The 25,520-nt window shown below is 33.3% G+C and overlaps 1 protein-coding gene across 3 annotated transcripts in view; it reads right to left on the bottom strand.

Moving 5' to 3' along the window:
* LOC117101687 (protocadherin Fat 1-like) overlaps window positions 1-25,027 on the bottom strand; it is a 114,604-nt gene extending 89,577 nt beyond the window's left edge. For all 3 annotated transcript variants that reach the window (XM_033241722.1, XM_033241723.1, XM_033241724.1), the window contains exons 1-2: window positions 24,860-25,027; window positions 19,877-23,240 (exon numbers count right to left, since the gene is read on the bottom strand). In XM_033241722.1, coding sequence (XP_033097613.1) covers window positions 19,877-23,147 — 3,271 coding nt within the window. In that variant the 5' untranslated portion in view covers window positions 23,148-23,240; window positions 24,860-25,027. The remainder of the gene's footprint in view (window positions 1-19,876; window positions 23,241-24,859) is intronic.
* Between the last annotated feature and the right edge of the window lie 493 nt (window positions 25,028-25,520).

Here is a 25,520-nt window from a genome sequence, read left to right as displayed (position 1 = left end):
CAAGTAGGTGTGATTTTGAAAAGTGTGTAAAATGAGAACAAAATGTTGAGTCTGAAACTGGCAAAAAATTAAGCCTGCTGAGCCTGGGCAAAATTTTGCTGGTTTAATATTTATTTTTTTTTTTAAGTGTATAGTTCTTTAGTTTAGAAACTGTTTCAAGAATATTTTATAGAGTTGGCCTGTCAAAAATTATTTGTTTTAATTTCCCACAAATCGAACTTAATTCTCCCCTTGATAAACATTTCTTTAAAAATTAACTCTATAAATTAAAATAATAATTGCTCCTTACAATAAAAATTAAAAAATACAAATATCCACAAAAAAATTTTTTTTTTTTAAAGAACCAGTAAAACTTTTCCCAAGCTCAATGTTCTTATTTTTTGGCCAATTTCAGGCTCGAATATCATTGTTCTGTTCTTATTTTACACGCTTTTCCAAGACACAAACTTAATAAGTAGGGCTAACAGATACAAGACAGTAATTATTACTACATAATCGCATATCTACTGTAGGTACAGTACAGAAAAGTTTTTTTCTCTTGATTTGTTGGGGTATTTTTTTTCTAAAAAAATTTTTATTTTAAAAAACTATATTTTAAATTTTCCTCCAGACTCACTTTGTTGTTCTATTTTTTTAGGCAATTTCAGTCTCAGTATTCTTATAAAATGTGTTCTTATTATTATTTTTTTTTTGTTTTTTGTAATGTACTTGGAGTAGATCCAAATAGAATTTGCTTTTCAGGTATTCATTCTTCCTACTGGGATGATTTACAACTTTAAATACAAAGGTAACATGAACATTATCACAGAGGTGGTATTTGCACGCTCATTAAAAACACCAAACTAAAGCTGATAATGAGAACTTTCAACATTTTTGGTATTCCTCGGGGAAGTGGTACATCTCCACAGAGGCTACAGTAGACCTTCCTGCTGTCGCTCATTGACCTCATCTTCAAAGATGCCACCTACATACAATGGCCTCAACATTTTTTTTTTGGCAAGAATACACTAAAATGTCAAAGAACAGCTTAAAATTTAAAATGGCCTAAATTGCTAATTTTTTTTTTATGTACACCTTCCTTCCCGCTGAGGCCAGGCTCATGGACTCTGTTGAAATTGTCAATCCCCCTCCCTCTCACCCCCAACTTCTTCCCTCAAAGTGGAATTGTGCTCCTCAATAATTCCATTTGACTACAGCAACATTTTGGTAGAGTGTACCTCAGAGAAGGGAAAATGGTCATAAAATATTATTAAATTAAAGAAGTCTCACTGCAAAATGATTAAATTGATTTCATCAAGATTCAGTATTCCAACGAGAAACACCAATGCTGTGTCGAATCTATCTGTTCAGTAAGCAACAACACTGAAAAATGTACAGATTGTCTATTACTGTTCACAGAAGGAAAAAAAAAACAATTATGGTTTCAATAATGAAAAAGGGGAATTACTGTAGATCGCCATTATAATGGCTAAGCCTAACTGGTCAGGAAGCAAAATTAAAGACGGGTATCATAGCCTACTCCTCAAGGGCAGCTCCCAAAACTATTATAGTTTAACAATTTTGGTATTACTCAAGAAGGAACATCTCCACTGTGGTTAGGTACAATATTCCCCCAGCGAAGGGGCACATCTCCACATTGGCTGAGCCTATAAGCGACTGCAATCTACATTGTTTCCTGTATAGCCTCTCGCTTATCTTCATTACTTCCGATTGGGTATTAAACTCCAAGGAGACTGATAATATTATTGGAGGAAATGGGACAGTTGAATAACAAATACTAGTAGATGGGTTCTTCACCTCAAAACAAGATTACAACAAAATAACAATTCACTTTGTACTCTTTGCCCTAATAATTGTGACATAGCAAAAACTAATATTTTTTATATCTTTTTTTAAGCTGGATTTTTTGTACTTTTTATGTAAATTAAATACAATGCGAGTATAAAATAATTCATACATAATACAGTATTTCATTATTTGAATTTTTTTTAAATTATATTTTGTTTTCCAAGGAAAAAGAAGCCTACCATGCTAAACAGTAATACAAAATAAATATGTAACGAAAATAATACAGTTAATTATCTGTTGGTATCCGACCATATCTGTACTGTAGGCCTATATTAATATTAAAAATTCATCCTTTTGATATTTATGAAGGTACATAAACCTGTTTAAAAGGAATTTTTCTAAAGCAAATATTAGCATAACTATATATCTACATTGTACATTCTCTTTTATGAGGTCTAATGCTAGAAACCACATAGCAATAACGCCAACATAACATCTATAGAAAACACATGTAGCTGATTTATAGGCAGACAAACTGTTTCTTTGTCTCAGTAACATTACACCGCAATATCACCTTCTAATTAATTATCAGTAATTAGAGGGAGCTTAAAGGTGTTAAAAGCGTGTCATCAAAATAATTGTCTTGATAAGTCAAACCGACCAATGAGTCATAAAGGAACGTTCTATCCTACCAAATTTACGGTCAACCAAAATGCCCACTACTTTTAAGAAAACCCTCTAAAAATAACCAAATACAGTAACCACCTATGAATGTAAATTATTTTCATTATTCTTTGGGCGAGACTTTTTTTTAAATTACTGTACTGTATACCTTGTTTAGTGAACCCCTGCCTGCCAATAATGATGATTTCACTTAAATAAAAATAAAATTTTATTTTTGGCCAATTAGCGCACAAGCCGCCACGAAAAAATAGAAATGTCAGAAAAAAATATAAGTTTATCTTATCTCCAAAATAAACTGTACAGTTCTTCCTACCGGTAATTATAAATTTAAAGCATTTTAACCATCTCATTATTACACAGTTTACATTCATCACCAATACAATTTTATTTTTATTTTCTCCTCTGCCTGGATGTTTTGAAAAGCCTTGTCTCAGGATGGCTTATAAAATATTTAACAAACCTCATACAACGATTTATTTCGAATATTCATTGTTATAAAAACAAAATAAAACAATATTATTTTTACACAGTTCGGTTTTGGTCTTGAAATTACTGTATTAACCATGATTGAATTATTTTTTAGGGAGTTTTTTTTCCCCTGATCTTCTCTTTGTTTAGCCAGCATGTGTTTCAAAAGCGTACATAATTAGTCTATATCAGAGGAATAGCAAATTGCAGTGGATAATCCATAGATACTTTGCAATTTCCATTACAATAAACACTAATGTTCCAGTTGCTATTTTTACTGTAGCTAATATCCAATAGAGGAGATTAATAATTTCTTATAGATAAAGGCTCTACAAATCATAAATATACAATAATTGTGGCTACTAGTACTACACAAGATCATATTACTGAGGATTCAAGAAGAAAAAACATAGCATTAATGTGAAAAGTAGGGCATGTTCTGTTGTTTATCAATACTTTGAAGTATATTTTTTTTTTTTGCAATTTATTTTATATACTGTCAAAAGAAGAATGTCTTCATGATCAGTTTTGTTGGATATTTTTTATGTATACTGTGAATTTTATTATTTTATGTATCACTTTTAATAAGTATTTAAAAAAAAAATACAATTATTTAGTTCTTAATAAATTTTGCTGCAAATTATCCACAGTAGTTGATTTTTATGTTTTATTCTTAGCCGATAATAAACCATGTTATGCATAAATGATATGAAACAAAGCTTAAGTTTATAATCAACAACTTGAAGCAGTATTTTATTTATTTTTATGTTTTATTTTTGCCGATAATAAACCATTGTACGTTGTATATGTGTTATGCATAAATGATATTAAACAAAGCTTAAGTGTAAACAAAAATTTAAAAAAAAATCTGGTTTATTAAACTGCTGTCAACTCAGGTGACTTTTTTTAATTCCAGTTCATAGTAGGAATGCTAAGAATGAGGTGGCCAGTTAACTAGATGAAATAAGACTCTGGCTCTCATCAGGTGTTTCCAGTATTACTCCTCCTATGACAAATACCCTATCATAACTAATGCAATTTTATCCATTGTTGCATTATATGGACATTAGTGTACTCTGTAACCTACATTGCTCTCTCCCAGTCCAAACTACCTCCTATGAAAAATACCCTATCATAGCTAATGAAATTTTATCCATTGTTGTCAACACTGAGGCTGAAATTGCTTAAAAATTTAAAACAAAATAAGTTACAAATTGAGGCTGAGGTAAAGTGTCAAATGAGGTTTTAATTATTTTTTTTTTAATAGAAAAACCAACTAATCTCATCTCTACCTTATTTGCAAGGTTGCAACACCCTCTAAATACAGTACCGTAATATACTGCTGTACACAGATAATTTTCTATGTTTGAAAAAGTGTGAAAAAATAAGAACAAAATAAGAATATTTTCAGACTGAAATCAGCATGGAAATATAAACACTAAGCCTAGGCAAAATTTTACAGGTTCTTAAAAAAAAAGTGTAAGGGCATTAGTGTACACTTTAGGAGACTCTATCCCAGTCCCAACCTCTTCTAGAATTACTCCTTAGGCAAATACGCTATCATGGATTTTAATGCAATTTTATCCATTGTTGCATTATATGGGGAATTAGTGTACACTGTACATGCATTGTAGGGACATTAGTGTGCAATGTACATTACAGTCTCCCAGTTCCGTCCTCCTCTCAAATTTGTATGCGCAACTACTTTATCTGCTACATGAGTGGCGGAAACAGTGTTTCTCTGATGAGGGGGCCCAAGGTCCACTACATGGGTTCAATTAATTCCTGATGAGAGATCTAAAGTCCCCGATAGGAATACAGATCCAATGAAATGCCTTAAAATTTCATCTAGAATTAAAATAAGTAAAGTTAATTGTTTATTGTTGTATAAAATATAATTGTTTATTGTATTGTATAAATTCTTAGCATACACAAAGATTAATGAGGATGTTTATTGCATCAAGATACCCAATTGATTGACAGCCCTGAACTGGCAAACAATTTGAGAACATAAATTGGTACAATATAAAGAAATATAGTATACTGCAGTTGCTGGAATCTGGAGACAAATAAGCAATGCTTTCATCACTAAAATTTCTTAGCATTTAAGAGAGATATAGAATTACAGTACTGTACAGTAGATTCAAGAAAATTTATCAGCTCTTCAAATTGAAAAAAAAAAGTGTGTGCGCGCAACATAAAATATTTTGGTCTAAAATGCACTTAGCCTCTTGGAAGACTACAGAACATGCCATTAGCCGTAGAAACCTGGCTAAAACATCAGAAATCATCTCGTAGCCAAAAAAATATAGAAATGCCGCAAGTTTCTATCAATTATCTTAGGCAATTGACATTTTGTCTTGTCTCTTTTTTTTTTGTTTAAATTCCACAGCTGACGAGATAAATTTAAAAATGAACTCACATGTCACTTAAAAAAAACCCACACACATCTTGGAATTAATTCTAAAATTGTCCAAATATATTGTAATTTGTATCTGTCTGATCAGATGTACACTTTCAATTCAAAATTTACCTGGTTTTAAGATGTTTCAGAAATGAAGTCAACATAAAAAAATTTATTAATAAAATATGAACATAAATAATAAATTAAAGCTAATAAATTATTTGGAAACAGAACTCCTTTATCGTCCACAGATAGGTATTTTATATGTTATGTTATTTCCTCATGAACTACTGTAATTCACTTTACGGATTCTAATTTGGTATTGGTTAAATCAAACCTGTGTTACATTCCTTTTAGTCGTATTAGTGCTTCTAAATGGAGTTCTATCATTTCTTTCTTTATTAGTTTTCTCCAAACACAAAATAATATTCTGATGACAATCACAGTTAGCATGCTTTCTAAAAATAGAAATTTATTTATTTAATGTATTTCAAGTAAATTTAGCTTTTTCATATATCTACAAAAACAATTCTAAATCTATGTGGTATATAACATAAGGACATTATTGTTAATTAGTTTATGCAAACCTTCAACAATATTTCCAAACTCTCATTTTTTAAATAGTGTGTAAGTTGTCTATAGGATTCTGTTTTGTTTCTTTTATGTTTCCTTACTGTCAGTGTAAATGACAATTTAGACCAGAAGAAGGATCTCGGATCATCTGTTGCCATGAACTCCGTTGATTGCTGTACCACCCGCAAGTAATCTTCACTTTTGGGAATTGTGTTGTGGATGTGTGGGATTAGGGTTCTGTGTTTGATTGCATCCATGCTTAGCAAGGCTGGCACCTCACCATAACATAAGGATCAACATGTGAAATTACTTGATGACTTAAGTGATAGCCAACAGGCATTGGACAATAATCTCCTTTATTTTTCGATTATGATAAAATGCTAAACACCTCTCCAGACCTTTCAGAGCTGATAGATACCAGAAAGAAATACAGGTATGTGAACAATGAACATATTTGCCTTTCACCTTCTTTCTCCTATAATTTTTATATTAACTTTTATATTCTGACTGCTCTCTACATCAAAGAAAATGACATCTTTTTTTACATGCACTTATCATAAGTATTCAGTAAGCCTAATACAAATACTATAAAAATCAGAGGAAAAAGTATACAGTGCCTTTTCTTTTAAATTTTCAGAAAATTAGGGAGCTGTTAAGTAAGCCTATGCTTTTTAAAATTTCCATTACCTTAAGCATCAACAATGCATTTATTTTCACTTGGTTTGTAATTGTATATTATTTATATGTTATTTTGTTATTACGCTTCAAGGAGAAACTAAATGATGCAGTATGATATATGATATGATACAATTCTTTTTTCAATTTGCTAAGGACTCTCATCATACATTGTTGTTGCGAGTTTATAAAAAAAAAGAACAATTGAGAAGTGCACGAATTTGAAACTAAGGATGGCATAAAACAGAATTGATGAAAAACATCCAACGATGAAGAGCTTATCCCCACGGAATACTTCCCTGTGAATAATTCCACATTGCTTTGTGTCCGCATATGGCAAATGACAAAGAACGAGGGTCATGAAAAGGTCAAGGGTAGATGTAGCAAAGTCTATGGAAATAATTAAGCTTAGAATAAAAACCCCTGGAAAACTGAATTACTGTGTTGTGCGTAACAAAGCGAAACTCCACCTATTGTAGCATTTATGAGGATATTTAAATACTTCCATCACATACAGAAGCAAATAATTATCATGCCTTCGATCTCTTTTCATATATTTTAATACTTCGGGCATCCTATCTTTGTGTACCATCCTTGCATTGTGTCTTATTTTTAAATAGGTCTATGGGAAAGTCAATTATTTACACTTCACAAGTAATTTTGAACTTTTATATCTAACACTTTACATTTAAATGTTTGAAATATATCGCCCTCACGTATGGGAAGCAAAACTGCCGCTTTTCACTGATTTTTACTCCAAGCATTCCAGCAATGCATCTTCGTTTAACTCTAGTATTTATTACAATGGGAAAAATCAGTTACTTACACTTCACAAACTCATGTGGGTAGTGAAGCTGTACCAGGTTTAAGATGGTTGCCTTCGATTCTCATTGTCCGGGGTTCAAATCATGTCTCACAAAGATTTTTCTCAAACTTAAAAGCAACTCCAGCCGATACACCAGAGTCCTGTTTTTATACATTTTGATACACATCACATTACAACCAAATCATCTTTTTTCAAATTGAACCTTTATTACTACAAAATCTGACAATTTCATAAATTGAATTAATGTTCGCACATGAACCAACAACACTGAATCAAAAAATCATTTTCAATTTATTCAGAAAACAAAGGTGTATTTAAATTTATTTGATTGAAATAGGACAGGTTTTCAATTCCGAAGGGCTCGCCATGGTGGGGGGGGGTTCCTCAATTTGTGACTTAAACTTAAGTGACTCTTTTAAATGGATTTTAATTGAATTTTTTAAAGGTTTCTCAAATTTTAAGTAAATTATATTGATTAGAAAATTCATTTATTTTTGAGAAATTGATTGATTATTCATTTCATTTTTTTCCCTGAGCAAGACATCTCTAAGATGACAGTGGTTTCACTTTTGCTGCTTCCTGGCTCACCCAATTATTCTTATATGATTTGAGAATTTGCTGATTTTTTTTGTAGTTGAAATGATATATAAATTTGGTATTATATTGCCAGAATGAATAATATGAAATTTAAAAAAAAGATAAAATTATTTATAGTAGTGATCCAATCATTGGCCTGTTAGTGTTTAAAACATGCGACCTAACAGATTGTTCACTGTTCACTAATAATTATACATTAATTAATGTACAGTAGTGTATTAACAACCGTATAATAATTTGGAAAATGTATGGCAGACTATACAACTGATATAATCCATGGAATTTGACACAAATTATCATGAATGAGTAATTTATGAAGGCCAGTAACAATAGCATCTACGCAATGAGAAAGATACGGATGTGTTGAGGTGTTAAGGATAATCCTGATGGACGCAAAGCAGATACGGTGAGCTGAAACCAAAGGTGCGAATTTCACAGAACATGGCATAGTGTTTCCATCCGGAATTTTCAAGAATTCCCAACGTGTTAAATTCTAGTTTTCTCTTTAGAGAATCAAAATTTGCAAATACAGGTCTACCTCTAATTAAAGACCACTGCAGTTAAAGACCACCTCTAATTAGAGACCACATTTCTGTGGTCCAAAATATCTTATTTTTATTATTCTAATTAAAGACCAAAAGCTGAGCTAAAGACAATGGAAACCCCAGTCACAATATTGGCCCTTAATAGGAAGGAGCCTGTAATTCATAAAAAGTTACAATGCATTTAAATATGTAAAAAAAACAAAAAAAAACACCTGAGGCCTTGAACCGCAAAGCTCTTTGAAGACAAATGCATATTAACTGCGGTATTAGCAGAATACTACACACACACATTACATACAAATGCATCAGACTTCTCGACAGCTAATAACTTGATGATGACACACATAAAAATCTGTTCAAACGCTATAATGCTCACAATACAAACAACAAAATGGGACGAAAAATGATGATGTATATTGCCGTAACAGAGAAATTTGACATCAAACATGCAAATTACAATAGTTAAAAGTATCAATTTCATCTCTTCAGATATTTTTTACATCAGATATAATGCATGTACCATCATGTACAGATTTTTTTAACATATACAGTATAGCAGTTGTTAAATTCATGTCGCGTCACCATTTCGTTAGTTGTCTTGTCATATCACACCTTCGCTATTGCAATTTATTAATGCACGGTATCTCCAAAGATGACTTTAAAGAAACAAAAAAAATGGATGAGTGCATTATTTTTTTCTCTCTATTCGCAAGAGAATTTGAGAATAAATGACAAGCGTCTTAATTAAAAATGATGTATAGGGACATTGTTCAGCCACTGTGTCATTACACTGCATGTTTTGGGACTTATCTTAGGCGTAATAAAAAAAAAATGTTACCACCCCCGCCCGCATTTCCATTTTTGGAAACTTTTTTTTTTACTTTTATTTTTCAAAAAATTTTTTTTTCATTGATTTTTACATTTTTTTTACTAAATACTAAATACTTAATAGATTGTTTGTATTATCATGTATTTTACAGTACTTTATCAATGCACCAGCAAATAACCCAAGGGTTATATTTGGCTTTAGGAAAATAATAAATAAAAATATAAAGCCTAGCTCCCTCATCATTTTCCAGCCCAGATAGGGTTATTTTCATTGGGCCTTACCACAGAAACAATTTTATTCTGAAAAAAATCTAAGGAATAACTTTAACTTAATGTAAAAAATCTCTCAGTTGCAATTTTACAAAATTTATTAATGCTCTATGTTTATACACAGTTAAGAGAAAATATATTTTCAAATATTATCTCATTGATAAATTGTTAAAAAAAACTGTCATACAATTTATATACTTACTATTTAATTGTTATTAATTATATAACTAATATAATGATCTTCATTTTAATAATAAAAATAGTTTAATGCTCTAGTAGAAAGTTCATAAGGCTACAGTATGGTTTCATCTACAAAAGTCCAGGTCTTTTCATTGTTAAATTTTATCTCAAGCACTTTGAATATGGAACTATCACACAATTTATATAATATATTTTTATTTAATTTTTAATAATTACAACGATTTTCATTTTAATAATGAAATAGTCTAATAGTTTACAAAGCTTTGAATTGTCTCATTATCTACAAGTACTCTGTAAAAGTAACCTCAATGATGAAGCAAAAACTGTGAGAAATTGCTCGCTAATTAATTACAAAGAAAATTATAACAATTGCTAAGTACATGATTTTCTATGAATAATGGAAGAGATTTGAGTTCATTGACACAGGACAATACGCACACAAGGACAAAACATCCAGAGTCCGAGTCCGCCATTGTTTGAATGCGGCACGTTCAGTCTGATGCCAGCACAGACAATACGGATTTCAGTTGCTTAAAGTTCATTATGCAAATAATGTTTGGATGGTGATAAGAAACGAGGCTTTCGTTAAAGTAGGGGTTTGTACTATATACATAGGCTCAGGCTACGAACTCAGTGTCGAATTTGTTTACATACAGTACAGATTAGGAAGTCATTGTGCCCAACAAACATAAGAGAAAATACTGCCTTACACTGTGGCTGTCAACAAAGTCTACAGAATACAACTCTTTGAATATAATCGTTCTGTTTTCTAATTTATCTAGTAGTAGTAGTAGCAATTTCATGCTAGTTACATGTTATATGGTATTTTCTATTCAACTTCATATCAATAGACAAGTTATAACCTATACATAATATTAGAGACGGATAAAATGTATCATAAAATTAATACATTATGCACAGAGTATGTTATTATAAATGCCCTGGCACTGTGACAACCAATATTTTACATGCTTTTAAATACAAAAAATATAATTGATATTTCATTCAATGGATGTTTGAAATTTCCACAAAAATGCTGAGAAATTGTATTTATTGGCCGAAAAATTCAGTTCTGACTTGACCACCTTCAGAGGGAATGAACACAATAAATAAATTTAAGAAAAACAATATAAACGAAAACAAAGACTAAATTAGAAAAGGCTGTGAATTCTGCAGTAGGCCTATGATTTAAGCCGGGCACTATCAGCGTCTGACGGTCGTCGCCAAACGTGATTGTATGGAGAACGCAACGCCACAAAACACACGTAATGGATATTTTCAATGACGGTCCGTTCAGACTGCCATTGGCAATACGCAGACAGCGTCGGGTTGTCTAGCGTTCACAGGGAGCGTAGTTGGTTTCATCATACAACAGTTGTATGAAGCAGAGAGTGCAGAATAAATCCACTTTCAGAGGAAAGCCACACTTGTACCATAGTTTAGTAGGTACAGTAATCACGAAGATTATAACATTAGAAAAGCTGCTAATTTGAGGAAGATTTATGCTGAAGAAAGTGATGTATACTAACTATAAGCTCCATCAGCCTGCACAATAGAGTAAATTGGATAAAATCATTCTACTTCTCGATCACTGCTAATCCAACTCCGATAGCTCTGACCTTTGAAGTGCAACACGATCTAGGGATTTTTTTTTTAAATTTATTTCTTCTTTGCATAATAGAGACATTACAGTGAGCAGAAAAAGTAAACATATAACCTTAATTATAGACGTTACAATATGATACAAAACAATTATTCGAGAGAAAAAAAAAGAAAATCATGCCAGTGAGATTATACAAGACTGTACAGTGGGAAAATTCAACAATCTGCCAATGTGTGTTTTTCTAGTCCAAGTTATGAAATTAACGGGCTTATTCGACTGGTTTATTTTTTTGACTGATTTTTTGTTGAGTATTATTTTCAATCAACTGGTTCATAAAATAGACTTTGTTGACAACGAAAATTAACGTAAACCAGGGTGCGTTAATCTGCGTTAAGTTATCCACGTGAACAAAACAAACATTTTTTAGAAACAACATAAATTTGCGTTAATATAACTTAGACTAAATTTCAGAAAATAAAAATTATGCATTTACCCACATGAAGTCAAAAAATTATTTTAGGCTTTTTTAACAGAATTCAAAAACTAGATGAAAATATTTTTTTTTAATGAAAAACCCATACTGACACAAGCTGAAGCAGCCTTGATTACGCAATGTGTATCGCGGTAACTATGCAGCCATTTTGTTTTGTCGAGTATTTGGAAGTTTTCTATTCCACTGGTCATCTTCGTTAAGGAGGATTTTACCGCTGAGCAGGTGGGCGCAGTTTAACGAAGAACGACTAGTCGAATGTACGGCCAATGTCAGTTTTACATAGATCGTGTCAGGCTGCGTCGTACAGTTCACCACTACACGAGTTGGCCATAAGATTTCACACGACTGAATTAAGCATCCTGTGTCACACAGCGAAAGCTATCAACTGTTGAAGAGTTTACGTGAAAAGGCAACAATTTCTTATTACCATGTTTTGCACTGATATGCCTCATGAAATTATTAGATCTTTTGAGCATGATTTAATTGAATGTTTCAAGGTATTTTATAGATTTTATGACTAACATAAACTTTAATGTGATATTATAATGGGTCCATTCAGAGGGTTTAGAATGAGAGTCTCGACTTTAAAATGGCGGACAATAATAATTCTAACACAAACGACAAACTACAGTATGATGACATGTCAAAGGTCTAAATTAATAATTCTATATTACATGTCCTCAAATACTCCGGTGTACCACAAGGTACCACTGGTATGTACAAACTAAACATTAAGCTTGGAGACATTGCTTGTTAATATGTGTATACTGTATAGTCTTACCACATCCTTTCAATGCAAACAAGGTAAACCAAACAGGTAAGTACACCTGGACTTTATACCCATTGCCTGAATGAGTGACTAAACAATTGGGGCTGGGCCCTAGAGACTCATGGCAGCCACAGAAATGTTTTGGTGACATCAGTAGGCCTACAGTACTGTACAGTATGCGGAGACTCGACTCCACATTCATTCACATAAAAATATATCATATGAAAATATGTAAATCATATAAAAATAATTATAAGATGACATACTGTAGGAAGTCAATTAGGCAGTACACCTAGGGAAAAACCCTGAAAGAGCATGCTCAATGGCCCATGCTGTACACAGGATCAACGATTTTAATATATCGTACTGTAGTTATAGAAAAGATGGTCCGCTACAATCTTTATTTCACAGAAAAAAAAAAAGCTTAGAGGAATAGAACCAGACAAATACAGCAACCTCAATATAATTACGGTAGCAGTTCAATCATTTTAATTTTCTCTATGGTTCAACATATACAGGTACAATGAAGCAGATCCAGTGTCGGATCCAGGGATACAAAATAGAGGGGGCCCAGGGAGGGAATTCACAGTTGTATGGGCTGGCCTAGACAAATTCAACCTATCATGGTTGGATCTGAGGTTAGAAATTTTCTTTTTTTCTCTAAAAAAAAAATGAATCTGCCACTGACAAGATAGTTAACTGCACTATGTTACTCTCTGATTTCTCAAATATAATCTGTATAATAAAATTATTGAAAATATTACCTGCTAGAAAGAAGTTAACACTAGCAAGCCTTATATATTCATTTTTCAAGTTATTTTTAATACCAAATTATTATTAATTTCATTCATCAAACAGTGTAACAGATGGCACTCATTGACTTCGAACCTTCAGCCAAGTACCCAATTCATACAAACCCCAGAAAATTGTTATTTTTAAAGGTAATGTACTTTCTTAAATTCAAAAGGCTTCCAGCTCAGTAATAATCCCTTTTCACTTGGATAGATTCCTATACATCTTTTACTGTAAGATCAATTGTCCAGGCCTGCAACATTCAGCAGAGCAAGAAAAACAACAGCATCAATGGCATTTTGATGGAACAGTCCAGCTGGCAAGGTTATGCTAGAGTATTCATGACCTGACTTAGGATCATTATGTTCCGTTTTATCTCTGTACATTACACCTTAATGCAAGCGCATTATATGATTTACAGAAGTAGTGAAGATAGTAATTCAGTACATACTGGAAGCTTACCAAGGTTGAAAATGGATTTGAATTTTTTTTTGTTTGAAGTCAACAAATATAACTATAGAAAATTAATAGGCAGTATGGAAACATGTAGTGTATTCAGACTTGAAAGTACTATTAAAGAGGATGTTTTTTTTCTTTTTGGAATAAAAAATAATTTATTAAATATTTTGCCTCAATGAATGATTGATCTACAAAAGGGTAGAAAGCAGCTTTAAAACGTATTATTAATCACAATCTAGATACCTCACAAACAAATAAGTACTGCAACAATAAATTAAAAATAGATAAGAGAATCACAATAATACTCGTACTTAAAGCAATTTCCTGCAGTAAAAAATTTCAAAACTATTAAATATTTTGCCTCTGGATGCGATAGCTGAGAGCCATCTTCTCATTACACTCTGCTGGGACCACATGGCGTCATTCGTTCTGACAAGGTATTTACCTTTCGCCTCATGGTAATAATAGGGCCGTGTCAGCCAATAGTTCTTTGACAAGCCCTAGGCCAAGCCACCTTCCAAATCCATAACAATATTGCACTGAAATCCTGCTCCAGATTTGCATAAAGTTGTGCCAGCAAAAATCAGTCACAATACGAGCGATGAACGGGGAGTTACCATGCCGATGGCTTTTTCATGATGGAAAGCTACACGTCCCGATTAACCGAGATCAATGGACAACCGACTCTTGTTGTTAAAAGTATCGCAACACTATCTTAAGTTTCAGATTCTAAAGATTAAAAAATATTCACTCTCAGCGATCACCTTTCCTTCCTGGTCTTTGATAGCGAAATCAAATGCCAATCTAACAATTGTTTAAAAACACACTTGGTCCAGATAATGGATAGAGATGAGTACTGTAGTGTTAAAAGGTGTAAAGTTCCGGTAAAGTTGATCATGAGAAATGAGAAATCTGAACAAAACAAATGATTATACTAACATAAACTTGATAGGAGAATGAAAATAAATTATAGAAGACCAATGTAAACATAAACATGATATAAATCTAAATAAAAGGTTATATTTCACAACAACCAGATCTTACCAACACAAGCCACGGAAATTATATGAACATTATTACGGTAAATGAAACAGCAGCTTAAAGAGGGTGTATTCGAAGAATAAAACAAAAATAATATACTAATATCTGAATTTATATATAGTGCCCATTCCCCCTTCCTTCTTTACTGAAGTTCGACAGTGCTTAAAAACAGTTCTATGGAAAAAGCTAAGTTGGAATTGAGAAGGAGGGGTTCAGGATTGAGAATATATAATTGGGAAAAAATCTAATAAACTTGCTACTCTACAACCTATCAAATCTTATGTGACAAAAAAATGTGATGCCCATATTTAGGTGTAAATAATATGACATAATTGTGCCTATACATATAAATGAGTACTGTACATTACACACAAATTTGTCACATCAAATTTTATCTTCAAGTATTAAGAAATTCAAATATTGATTTTATTGTTCAAGTAGGCCTAAATTATACCGACAGTTATTTCAAGAGATTTAAAATCTTAAGCTCATCGAAATAAGCTCATCTTGAAATGCAAGCACCAATTGAGACACTTTAAATAATTTCCCGATATAGGCAAACAAACTGAAGATCACAAAGTACAGTAACCGCAGATCAAATAACACGTCAAAATATTCAATAAACGATGAATATTTCACTGACTCTAATTGCATTTCACTCATTAGCACAATAATACGTGGAAAGAGAGCACGCATACGAGAATATTGATTTTGTTGTATCAACGACGTTGGGCAGAAATTGACACAATGTAATAAGGTGGAGTACTCTCAGTCCTGTTCAATCAAGTGAACAATCTACACTTCCGTACAATTAGCAATTCAGATGATCATAAACCAATTGAGAAAGTAACTAAATATTCAATAAACTATGAAATAATTAAAGGGCATTAACTTTCTTTCCATTAAACTAATATTAGGCAGTTTAGCTATTGTTACACAACTCTAGTATGAATTTCGAATTCTGACTGGATGTTATATTCCTAATCCAATCTAATATAATGAAGTATCTAGAATTAGGAATTCATTTTAAACTGGTGTTTATACAATGAGCTACTTTCGCATTGCAACACACAGCCTACACTACACATTACCCTAGTCATTGGAACAAACACCTACTGTGTATTTACTGTACACCTACTGTATAACATATACAGTCTACTTTGGCAACAGGGTCAGAGTTACAGGTATGATTGGGGTAATGCCTTCCCTGCCTGCACTGGAATAAAAAACTTAAAGAGTGGAAAATACTTGAAACCAATTCTTTTTCTGCCAACTATAAAGATAGTTTATTTATAACTTACTACTGTACTGAAATGAAAATAACAATTGTGTACAACCCCTTTATAAAGCATAATCTGTTGTTTACTGTTATGAAGCGGCTTAATACAAAACATCTATCTTTAGAGAGAAGTATGAATGGGCTTTCTTTTTGTGAAACCACAAAAGGATGTGTGGAAAAACCCCAGATCGACAAAAACACTTATATTGTGGAAATTCAAACACTTTACTATGTCACACACAAACCTATCAGTGCATTATAAAATTTTAAGAGAGGCATACCAGTGTATATACACACACATTGTACCTTAGACATACACTATAAGTTAGCATACCAAGCATTCCTTACGATAACACTTGCAATGCTTATGAACCAAGATTAAAACCGACTTCCCATTTACTGGCGCCTTAATAACTAAACAGTAAAATCACTATTCATGCAGCAGCTAAAACACCAGGGGGGGTTGCTGCCTGTAACATTGGCATGCTAGCCCCAATGAACACAACCAATAAATTATTAATTGAAGAAAGCTCAAAAGTACACAGTATAAATCAACAATTACTGTAAAATATAGGTTGTTCAAATATTTAAAACTCAATTAGTTAACTGAGCTAACTGCTTCTTAATGCTAGCTGCAGGGCATAGGAAATCTGAAGTATTGTTCACATGTTAACTATACAGTTAGCGAAATTACACTGTTCACTGAATGAACAGACGAGAGTGGACAAGTCTAAAGCAAGTACCGGTACCTGTAGGGCTATTTCATTTCGTAATTCTAATTAGAGATTATTGCGGGATTCGAGCCTGGCGCATGCGTAGATCAGTGAGCGAAGCGCAGTGTAAAACTAAACTGTACATGTATATTACCATACTATTTATCTGTCAGACTTAATATATTTGATCAGACATAATGCTCTGTCCATACGGAACTATCAAATTGTATGACAAATTTGTGTGATTTGCCCATATATGGACATTATGATGTCACATTATTACACCCAAATATGGGCATTTCACAATTATATATCGCATAAAATTTGATAGTGTGGACAGCGTAATAATAAGTTTATCTCCAAGAAATATCAATATTATAATACTCTGTATACTTGTTTGAAGCTGAAAGTCTGACCAATGCTGTTGGTCAGACATTAAGGCTGTTACGATACACTGATAAAAATATGGCCTCTTTTATGTGATGAATAACAATCTAATTCCACAACACATAAACCAAGAAACACATTCAACAATGCTTTTTTATGAAGTAACTATCAATAATCATATTTATCTAACTATACATTATTTCTAATGGCCATGATAGTAATAAAAAAATTATGTTTACTTTATCTACAGTACTGTATAATGCTATCTATTGTGCAAGTATTTGTTATGCTACACAGTATGTTAATCATTGAGGTCCGAATTTTCAGGGATATCATAATATTTTGTGGTTCTTTATCTAAGTGGTAAATGATTGGGAAGGACATGTGAAAATCCTTGGATGAATAATAGACAAGGTGCTACTGGACCCAGTAAATCATTTCCATTCCATAATCATTTAAGAACCATTAATGAACTATTTTAAATATGAAACTTGCCATGCCAAAACAAGCATAATATGTCTTTATGTTTAAAACATGGCTATTTTAAGAGTAAGTACAAAAGCATAAGACTGTGGCAGTATTATACACATTAGGCCCAATAAAAAAATTATTAGTTTATCACCCTCGCACGCATGCCTTTTATGGTACTGAACATTTTTTTTTTTTTTAAATGTTGAAATTTTTTTTTTTTTTTAATTTCATTTATTTATTTTTTTCATTAATATTTTATTAAATAGTTAGTAGATATTGTTTGCATTATCTAAATCATGTTTTACTTTGAATATTAATGCACCAGCAAACAAACCAAAGGTTATATTTGGCTTTAGCAAAATAAAAAATTTTAAAAAAAAAGCCTCCCTCCCTCATCACTTTTCCTGCCCAGATGGGGTGATAAACTAATAATATTTTTTATAGGGCCTTAGTACAGTGAAGTCATAATACTTATTTTTTCTCATCTTTGGCAATAGTACTGTAAGTCGATTCCTGTACTGTACAGTATTTTGGCCTATATCATGTTAAAGCTTGCATGTATAATGTGGAGATTATTAAAAATTAAAGTTTCTTGTTTTGGTCATGGCAGTGCCCATATGTTGTGCAAGGGGTCATCTGGGAATACGAACTATGGGAGGAAAAGTTATTACAGAGTACTATAGTAGAGTACAGTATGTAACATTTTTAATAATTTTAAAGAAAAAATAAGCAAATCAAGCTGAGAGAAGGCTCAAATAATGTGTAAAGTATAAATTATTGTATACATTAAATAGTTAAGAATGTCATTTAATTTTAAGTACAGTAGTTTTCTTGGTATACTGTATGCCCACCTGGGGTATACGGTAAGCCCACTCCCACTTTATACCCGATTTTACGTACAGCCATTCCTCGGCTAAAGTCCCAGGGTACTGACTTTAAATGAGTACTGTACTAACGTACAGTAGTGTAGCTTACAGTAGCTGACTTTCACAAACACTCTCAGAAAATATCAACGACTGGAATGCTAAAAAATTGCCTCTTGATTGAAAAGGAGATTATAGTACCTGGGTATATAAGTCCACCCCTCAACATCAGCACAATTTTGTATTGAAAAGGGGTGGGCTTATTATACAGAGGAACTACGGTATTTATTAAATTTATACTGTAACATAAACCTTTCCAAACATTCAAACTACCAGAAAATTTGATCTTTCTGAAGTTAATTGATTAAATTTTTGTAACCGGAAATTCTTAATGACAACAATACAGAATTATAGATTAACCAAACAGTAATTAGTACTTTACCAAAACCAATTTACAGTTTTTCTGTGAGAGATGAATGGAATTTCTGGAGTCATAAAACAACATTTTATACCATTCAGTAGCTCAGTGGGTAACCAAACTTTTTGAATATCAATTACTCACAGAGGGGTGACTATATTGAACCCTAGAAGGTACTAAACACACCGCAACAGTAACAAGAACCAAACAGCATATAGTATATGCCACTCCCATGCTTCCTTAATTCCGAACCAAACGATTGAGAACAATTCATACATTCCATAATTTCATTCTAAAAATAACATTCTTTCAGTTACCCTGTACTATTTGGTAAAAAGATATTTTAACAGTAAAAACACTGTTTCAAATAATAAGGCTCCATATGTTTTTTGTTTTCAGCAATTTTGAGGGGTGTTTCCACAACTCAAAAACCCCAGGAAAATCCTACTTTACCGAAAACCTCCATCAGATGCCATCAATTTAAGTTTGTAAAGAGAGACATCATAATTTTGAATATCTTGTTTCAACGACAAAGTTCCAATTAGTGTGTATTATTAGTGTGCCTAACTGTTGGCCTGTACGGCAGCCATAAATACGATGAAAACAAACTTGGGCCTCACCCTCGTAATAACTTGGAAGAGAAACATATTAATTTTTCTTAACAACGTTTAACCTACTGTAATAGCCAAACTAAACTGTAGAAAACATAATTAAATCCGAGGTACTAACCTTCTGAATCAATTGTGAATCGACCAAGACCACTTCCATTTCGGATAGAATATGTAACCTCTCCATCTCTGCCACTATCCTGATCATCTGCTGTTACTTGCATCACGTATGTATTTATTGGTACATTTTCTTCCACGGAACCATTCACATAAAAACGATTGCCGAACGATGGCGCATGCACATTTTCATTCACGTCGATAACTTCTACTTGCACGCTACATGTTGCTTTCTTGCGAGGTGAACCACCATCCTTCACCTCAACAAGTAAACTGTAAACTTGCTGGGTTTCATAATCTAACCTGTCGGCCAATCGAATTGTCCCCATTAACGGATCAATGACGAACTTGTCATCTCCACCTTTCTTCAAAGAGTATGTAACGTCACCATTTTTTCCTTCATCTTCATCAATCGCCTCTACATCAATAACTAAAACACGAGACGGTAAATCTTCCAGCATCCTGACAAAGTAATTTGGAGGTATGCATCGTGGTGCGTTATCATTAACATCCTGTAGAGTTACCGTAACAGTGACGGTACTCGATAGAGGAGCACTTTCTGATGAATCCGTCGCAACAACCCTTAGTTCATGGATGGGAATGGATTCACGATCTAATTCCGATGCTACAGAAATGTCTCCATTGGTGGTATCAATCAGAAAGTTATCATTGTCAGTCTGAATGCTGTATCGAATTTCCCCATTGCTGCCAGCATCAGGATCATTTGCAGAAACGCGCAAAAATATTTCACCGATATCAACGTTCTCATAAAGTTTCTCGGAGTAGTCCTCTGTAACGAATGTGGGGCTGTTATCATTAACATCAACTATGTTAATTCTGATATCTTTCTTTTTAGTTTTCGCTTCCTTACCAAGATCAGTGACTGTAACTGACAGATCGTATGTTCCAGTGCGTTCCCTGTCAGGTGGCGTCAACACACTAAGCACGCCAGTATTATGATCCAAATGAAACGGAAAGTCTTCATTTCCCGAAGAAATTGCATAAATTAACTTTCCATTAAAACCAGGGTCTCTGTCACGAGCCTTGACAATCACAATTGTGCTCCCTTTTGGTGTATTTTCAAGCACATCAAATGTGCTTGGAAACTGCTCATCAAATTCTGGTGTGAATTCGTTACGGCCAAACCGCTCCGTAAACTCGTTATTAGGCTCAACAATCTCTTCATTAGCTTTAGTTGACTTTGAAATCATGTCAGTGTGTTTAGTAAGCGCATCGGATGATTCGCAATTGATCTTAGCATTTTTCCTACGCTCGTTTCTGTTCGCATTTCGACCATTTATAATTGACATGTTTACCCAGAGGTACCCAGCTGACCCTGGTGCATCAGATGCCATCAACTTAAGGTTGTAAAGAGAGGGATCTGAATTTTGAATATCTCGTTTCAACTTCAAAGTTCCAGTCGTTCTATCTATTGCAAATAATTCACCAACATTGCCTCTGGCAATAGTGTAAGTTACTGGATCACTATCAAAATCGATGGCGGAAAAGACACCAACCTGATTTCCACTACGAATATCGCGTGAAATTGTACCACTGCAATAGGCCTTCTCAAACATTGGCTTGTTGTCATTTGTTCCCTGCAGTGAAATGATCACATCAACTTCTGTTTCACGTCGAAAGGGGGAACCCCAATCAGATGCTCTTATATGAAGACGGAACTCTTTTCTCATAACTTCATAATCCAATACCATTGTAGTGTTTATCTGACCAGAAAATGAATCAATTTCAAATGGGACTGATTCAAGATTTGCTATGCTGTATGATACAAATCCATTATCGCCGTTGTCATCATCAGTCGCAGATACACGGATAACAGGGGAATTTGCAGGAAGATTCTCTTGTACCGTTGTTTGATATCTATTTTGTTTAAAAACTGGATAGTTGTCATTCTCATCTAATATTTTTATACTGACATATGTTTGGTGGGATGGATGATTGGAAGCACGAATTGTAAGATTGAAGTTGGGAATTCGTTCGCGATTCAGTGTTTTAGCTGCCGACAGATATCCATTTGAAGGGTTAATCTTAAAGGAACCACGCTTGTTTCCAGCCACAATGTTATATTCTGGACGTGTTTTCACATCAGAAAGAACCTGTTCTGAAGCAACTGTGAAAATTGGCGCATCCATTGGAATCAGTTCAGATACTGTAATATCAAACAATTTTTTTCCAAAGTACTTAATTTTTCCATTGCTTCGTTCAACTGTTATCTTCTTTGAGGAACTTTTAGGGGGATCTCCAGTATCTGTGGCTACAACAGAAAGAGTGAAAATCAATGGCATATCACTTGGAAACTCTTTTCCAATTGATATTTGATAGGTGCTTTCAGATTCATCATCTTTGTTGATATTGAAATAATCACTATATTCACCGGTCAAAAGTACGGATTTGATTCCACCATTATCTCCAAGATCGTCATCACTAACAGTGACAACTGCTATCACTTTTTCCTTTCGAGAGTCCAGAGTTAATATTTCTAGAGAGTCAACTTTAATGGTGGGAGGAAAATAATTGACTTCTAAAATTTTAATATTGATTGAAGTTGTACTGGTCTTGCTCGGAGCAAGAGTTCCTCCTCGGTCTTGTGCGACAATTAATAGCGAATACTCTGCCTTCTCCCGATGCGGTCTTAAAGGTCTTGTTAGAGAAATTCCACCACTGGTTGGATGGATGACAAAGTAGTCTGTGTCATCCAAGAATTTATAGTAAATATCCGCATTTGTCCCAGAGTCAGCATCACTAGCCTGTACTGTGTAGATAGTTGTCTGTACCGGTGTGTCCTCGCGGATGTTCAGTGGCTCTGATGATCCATGGAAGATGGGTCTTAAATCATTGATGTCTTCAATCGTAAGCATAATCCTAGTTTCTGCCTCCAACAACGTGCCAGATTTATCTGTTGCTCGTGCTTTAACACGCAAAACCCACGAAGGCCTCCGTTCCCTATTCAGTGTGGTTTTAGGGTGGATTCGTAGAAATACAAAATCTCCAACTTGCCGAGCGTTGTCGGCTTTGAAAGTTTTTGATTCTTCTCCCATGATTGTGTAGGCAATTTTTGTAGCCAATTGTAAATCAGTTACATAAATGCCCATCTTACTCTCTGATGTTATGTATAGAGATGTTTTACTGGTCTCGTCTATAGATGCCTTGTAAACGTCCTCAGTAAATTTAAACTGTCCCGTCTGGGATTTGACAATCACCACATTTAAGAGCAACACTACAACAAGGCTCCACATGATTATTACTTGGTGCTTCATTCTAACAGTGTTAATGTCCAGAATAGTGATATTCTTTCTTCTGTATGATCAACATGAAAGGTGATCTTCAGAATATTTTTTAATTCACATAATCTGTAAAAAAAAAAAATATCCAAATAATTGAGAGGCAAATTTACAATTAAACCAATACCGGTCTCCCTCTAGTTCAAGACCATCCAATTAAAAAGCACCTCCAATTAAAGACCATTCTTCTGTGATCCCAAATAAACAAATGCTTTTTTATTTTATTATTCTAATTAGAGGCCAAAGCTCCTACTGTAAAAACCATGGAAAGCCGGGACCCAGAAGTGGTCTTTAATTGGAGATGGAGAGAGACCTGTAAAGTAATTTCAATACATTTTCAATGATAAAAGTATTTACTGAATAACATTTTGCATGTCATTTGTTTATGATTCATTCATTTCATTTTTAAAGTACTGTACACCTATTGAGTGAAAATCGGAAGCTTGTCTTCATCCCAAGATCATTGGGTTCCACTTTTGTGACTGCATGACTTTTTCTCATGACTGAAAACTCCACTCCACAAGCATCATAAAGAGAATCGGTTTATAAAGTATCGTCCACGTTTTTATTATTGGCAAAGTTGCTTGAGTTGGATGCGAACAAAATTGTTATAAAAAAATGAAGGCCTATTATTAGCCATACATTTAAAAAAAGAAAAAAAAACAAAGAGTGTTAATTAATGGGGAAACCAAAGAGTGTTAAGACCACTTGGCCTCAAAGCTCAGATACAGCTCAACAGTAATCAGAAGATTTTTGGTTCGAATCCTGATTGAGATACATTTTACTCAGAAAAATAATTCTTACTTTAAATAGCAACAGACGTTTACTAGGTATACATTGTTTGCACTTGTTACTGTACTTATATGGTTAACAATGAAGAATTGAATTTTCTGACATAATATTATGGTTAAACAATAAACATTGAATTATCTGATATATAATGACATTTATAATCTGACATTTATGATATGTAAAATGGATCATATTTCAAATTAAATAAATCAATTACACTGAAATTATAGATTTAAACTTCACATTTATGTTGATGTCACCAATTTAGTTTTCTATAATTTCTGTTCAGCAACTGGTTTGTGTTGCTTCCATCCAGTGCACCCTTTTGGCTTTGCAAATAATTTACAACTGTGACTAGGCCTACTCTACTGTAAAATTTTAAATACCCACACCTACCATAACTAGATCATATTATAAGTTCATTCAGTGGTCAGCTTCTGGTTAAATACTATAACTTACTGATTGTACAACGAGTGTCCAAGTAAATCTCTACTCGTGAGGAATGAACATTTTGTCATCCTCTACTGCTATTGAAAGTAACCAACCTGGACGACACAGGACCAACGAACAGAAAATGTAATTCACTTCAAAATCAGGTGGCATTAAATAAAAATAAATCTAGAATTATAGTCTAGGACTATGTCCACTTACCACCAATCACAAGCATATATTACTTGGCGTATGCCTAGGCCTAGGTAGACCCAGTAAAAATACAGTATAAATTAGATTGTATGTTCAAAATGTATACTACTAGTACTATACTACTTCTACAGACAGTCATGCTTCTACTTTGGGTACGATGTTGCATCGATCATCTGTTTACCAAATCTGCCTGTGTGGCGGTACCAACAAAATTAAGAGTACAAAATATACAAACGATAGAAGCAGGAACTTACCTTACTATATTACATCATTTACAAGTAATGAGTGTCCTTGCATATACAGAGAAACGAAAATTATTCCAAATTCACCTAGATAAACTCTCTTTTAATGTCCCAAATCATTTAGATAGCAGAGCGTTAAAACGTCCTGACGCCGTGCACGCGATAAAATGATCTCTCGAGATTCTGTGTTTACCAGCAGCTGACACAAACTTAGTAACTCAACTTTCTAAAGATTTACACATATTCATCCGCATAAGACAACATAGTTCGGGCATAAAAACCTCTGCTATATATTTCCTCTCGGTAATTTACACAAAAATAAAATGCTGTATTACATTAGTATGTAATAGTTTTTTATATTGATAATTTTATTAGAATCACACTGTATTTAGTTAAAGCGTATTACTATTGAAATTCACTAAACGTGTTCTGAGGTAGTCAATCGATATCCTAAATATTGGTGGCGCTTTTCATCTAGCAATTAGCATCAAAATAATGTGAAGCAATCTCTTGCGTCCCATTTTAATAATCTTTTATTTCCTGTGTAGGGCATCTACGTAAGTGACAGAGAGATACTATATACGTTTCTTCATCTAGTTGTCAAAATCTAATCCAGAAGTAATGATGAGTCGATAGTAATCGCAACGTTAATCATGGGGATGTTAGTTTTATA

The sequence above is a fragment of the Anneissia japonica genome, unplaced genomic scaffold (assembly GCF_011630105.1).
Source record: "Anneissia japonica isolate Jap-2015-1 unplaced genomic scaffold, ASM1163010v1 scaffold180_len884964_cov147, whole genome shotgun sequence".
NCBI lineage: Eukaryota > Metazoa > Echinodermata > Crinoidea > Comatulida > Comatulidae > Anneissia > Anneissia japonica.
This window is presented reverse-complemented; position numbering and strand designations above follow the sequence as displayed.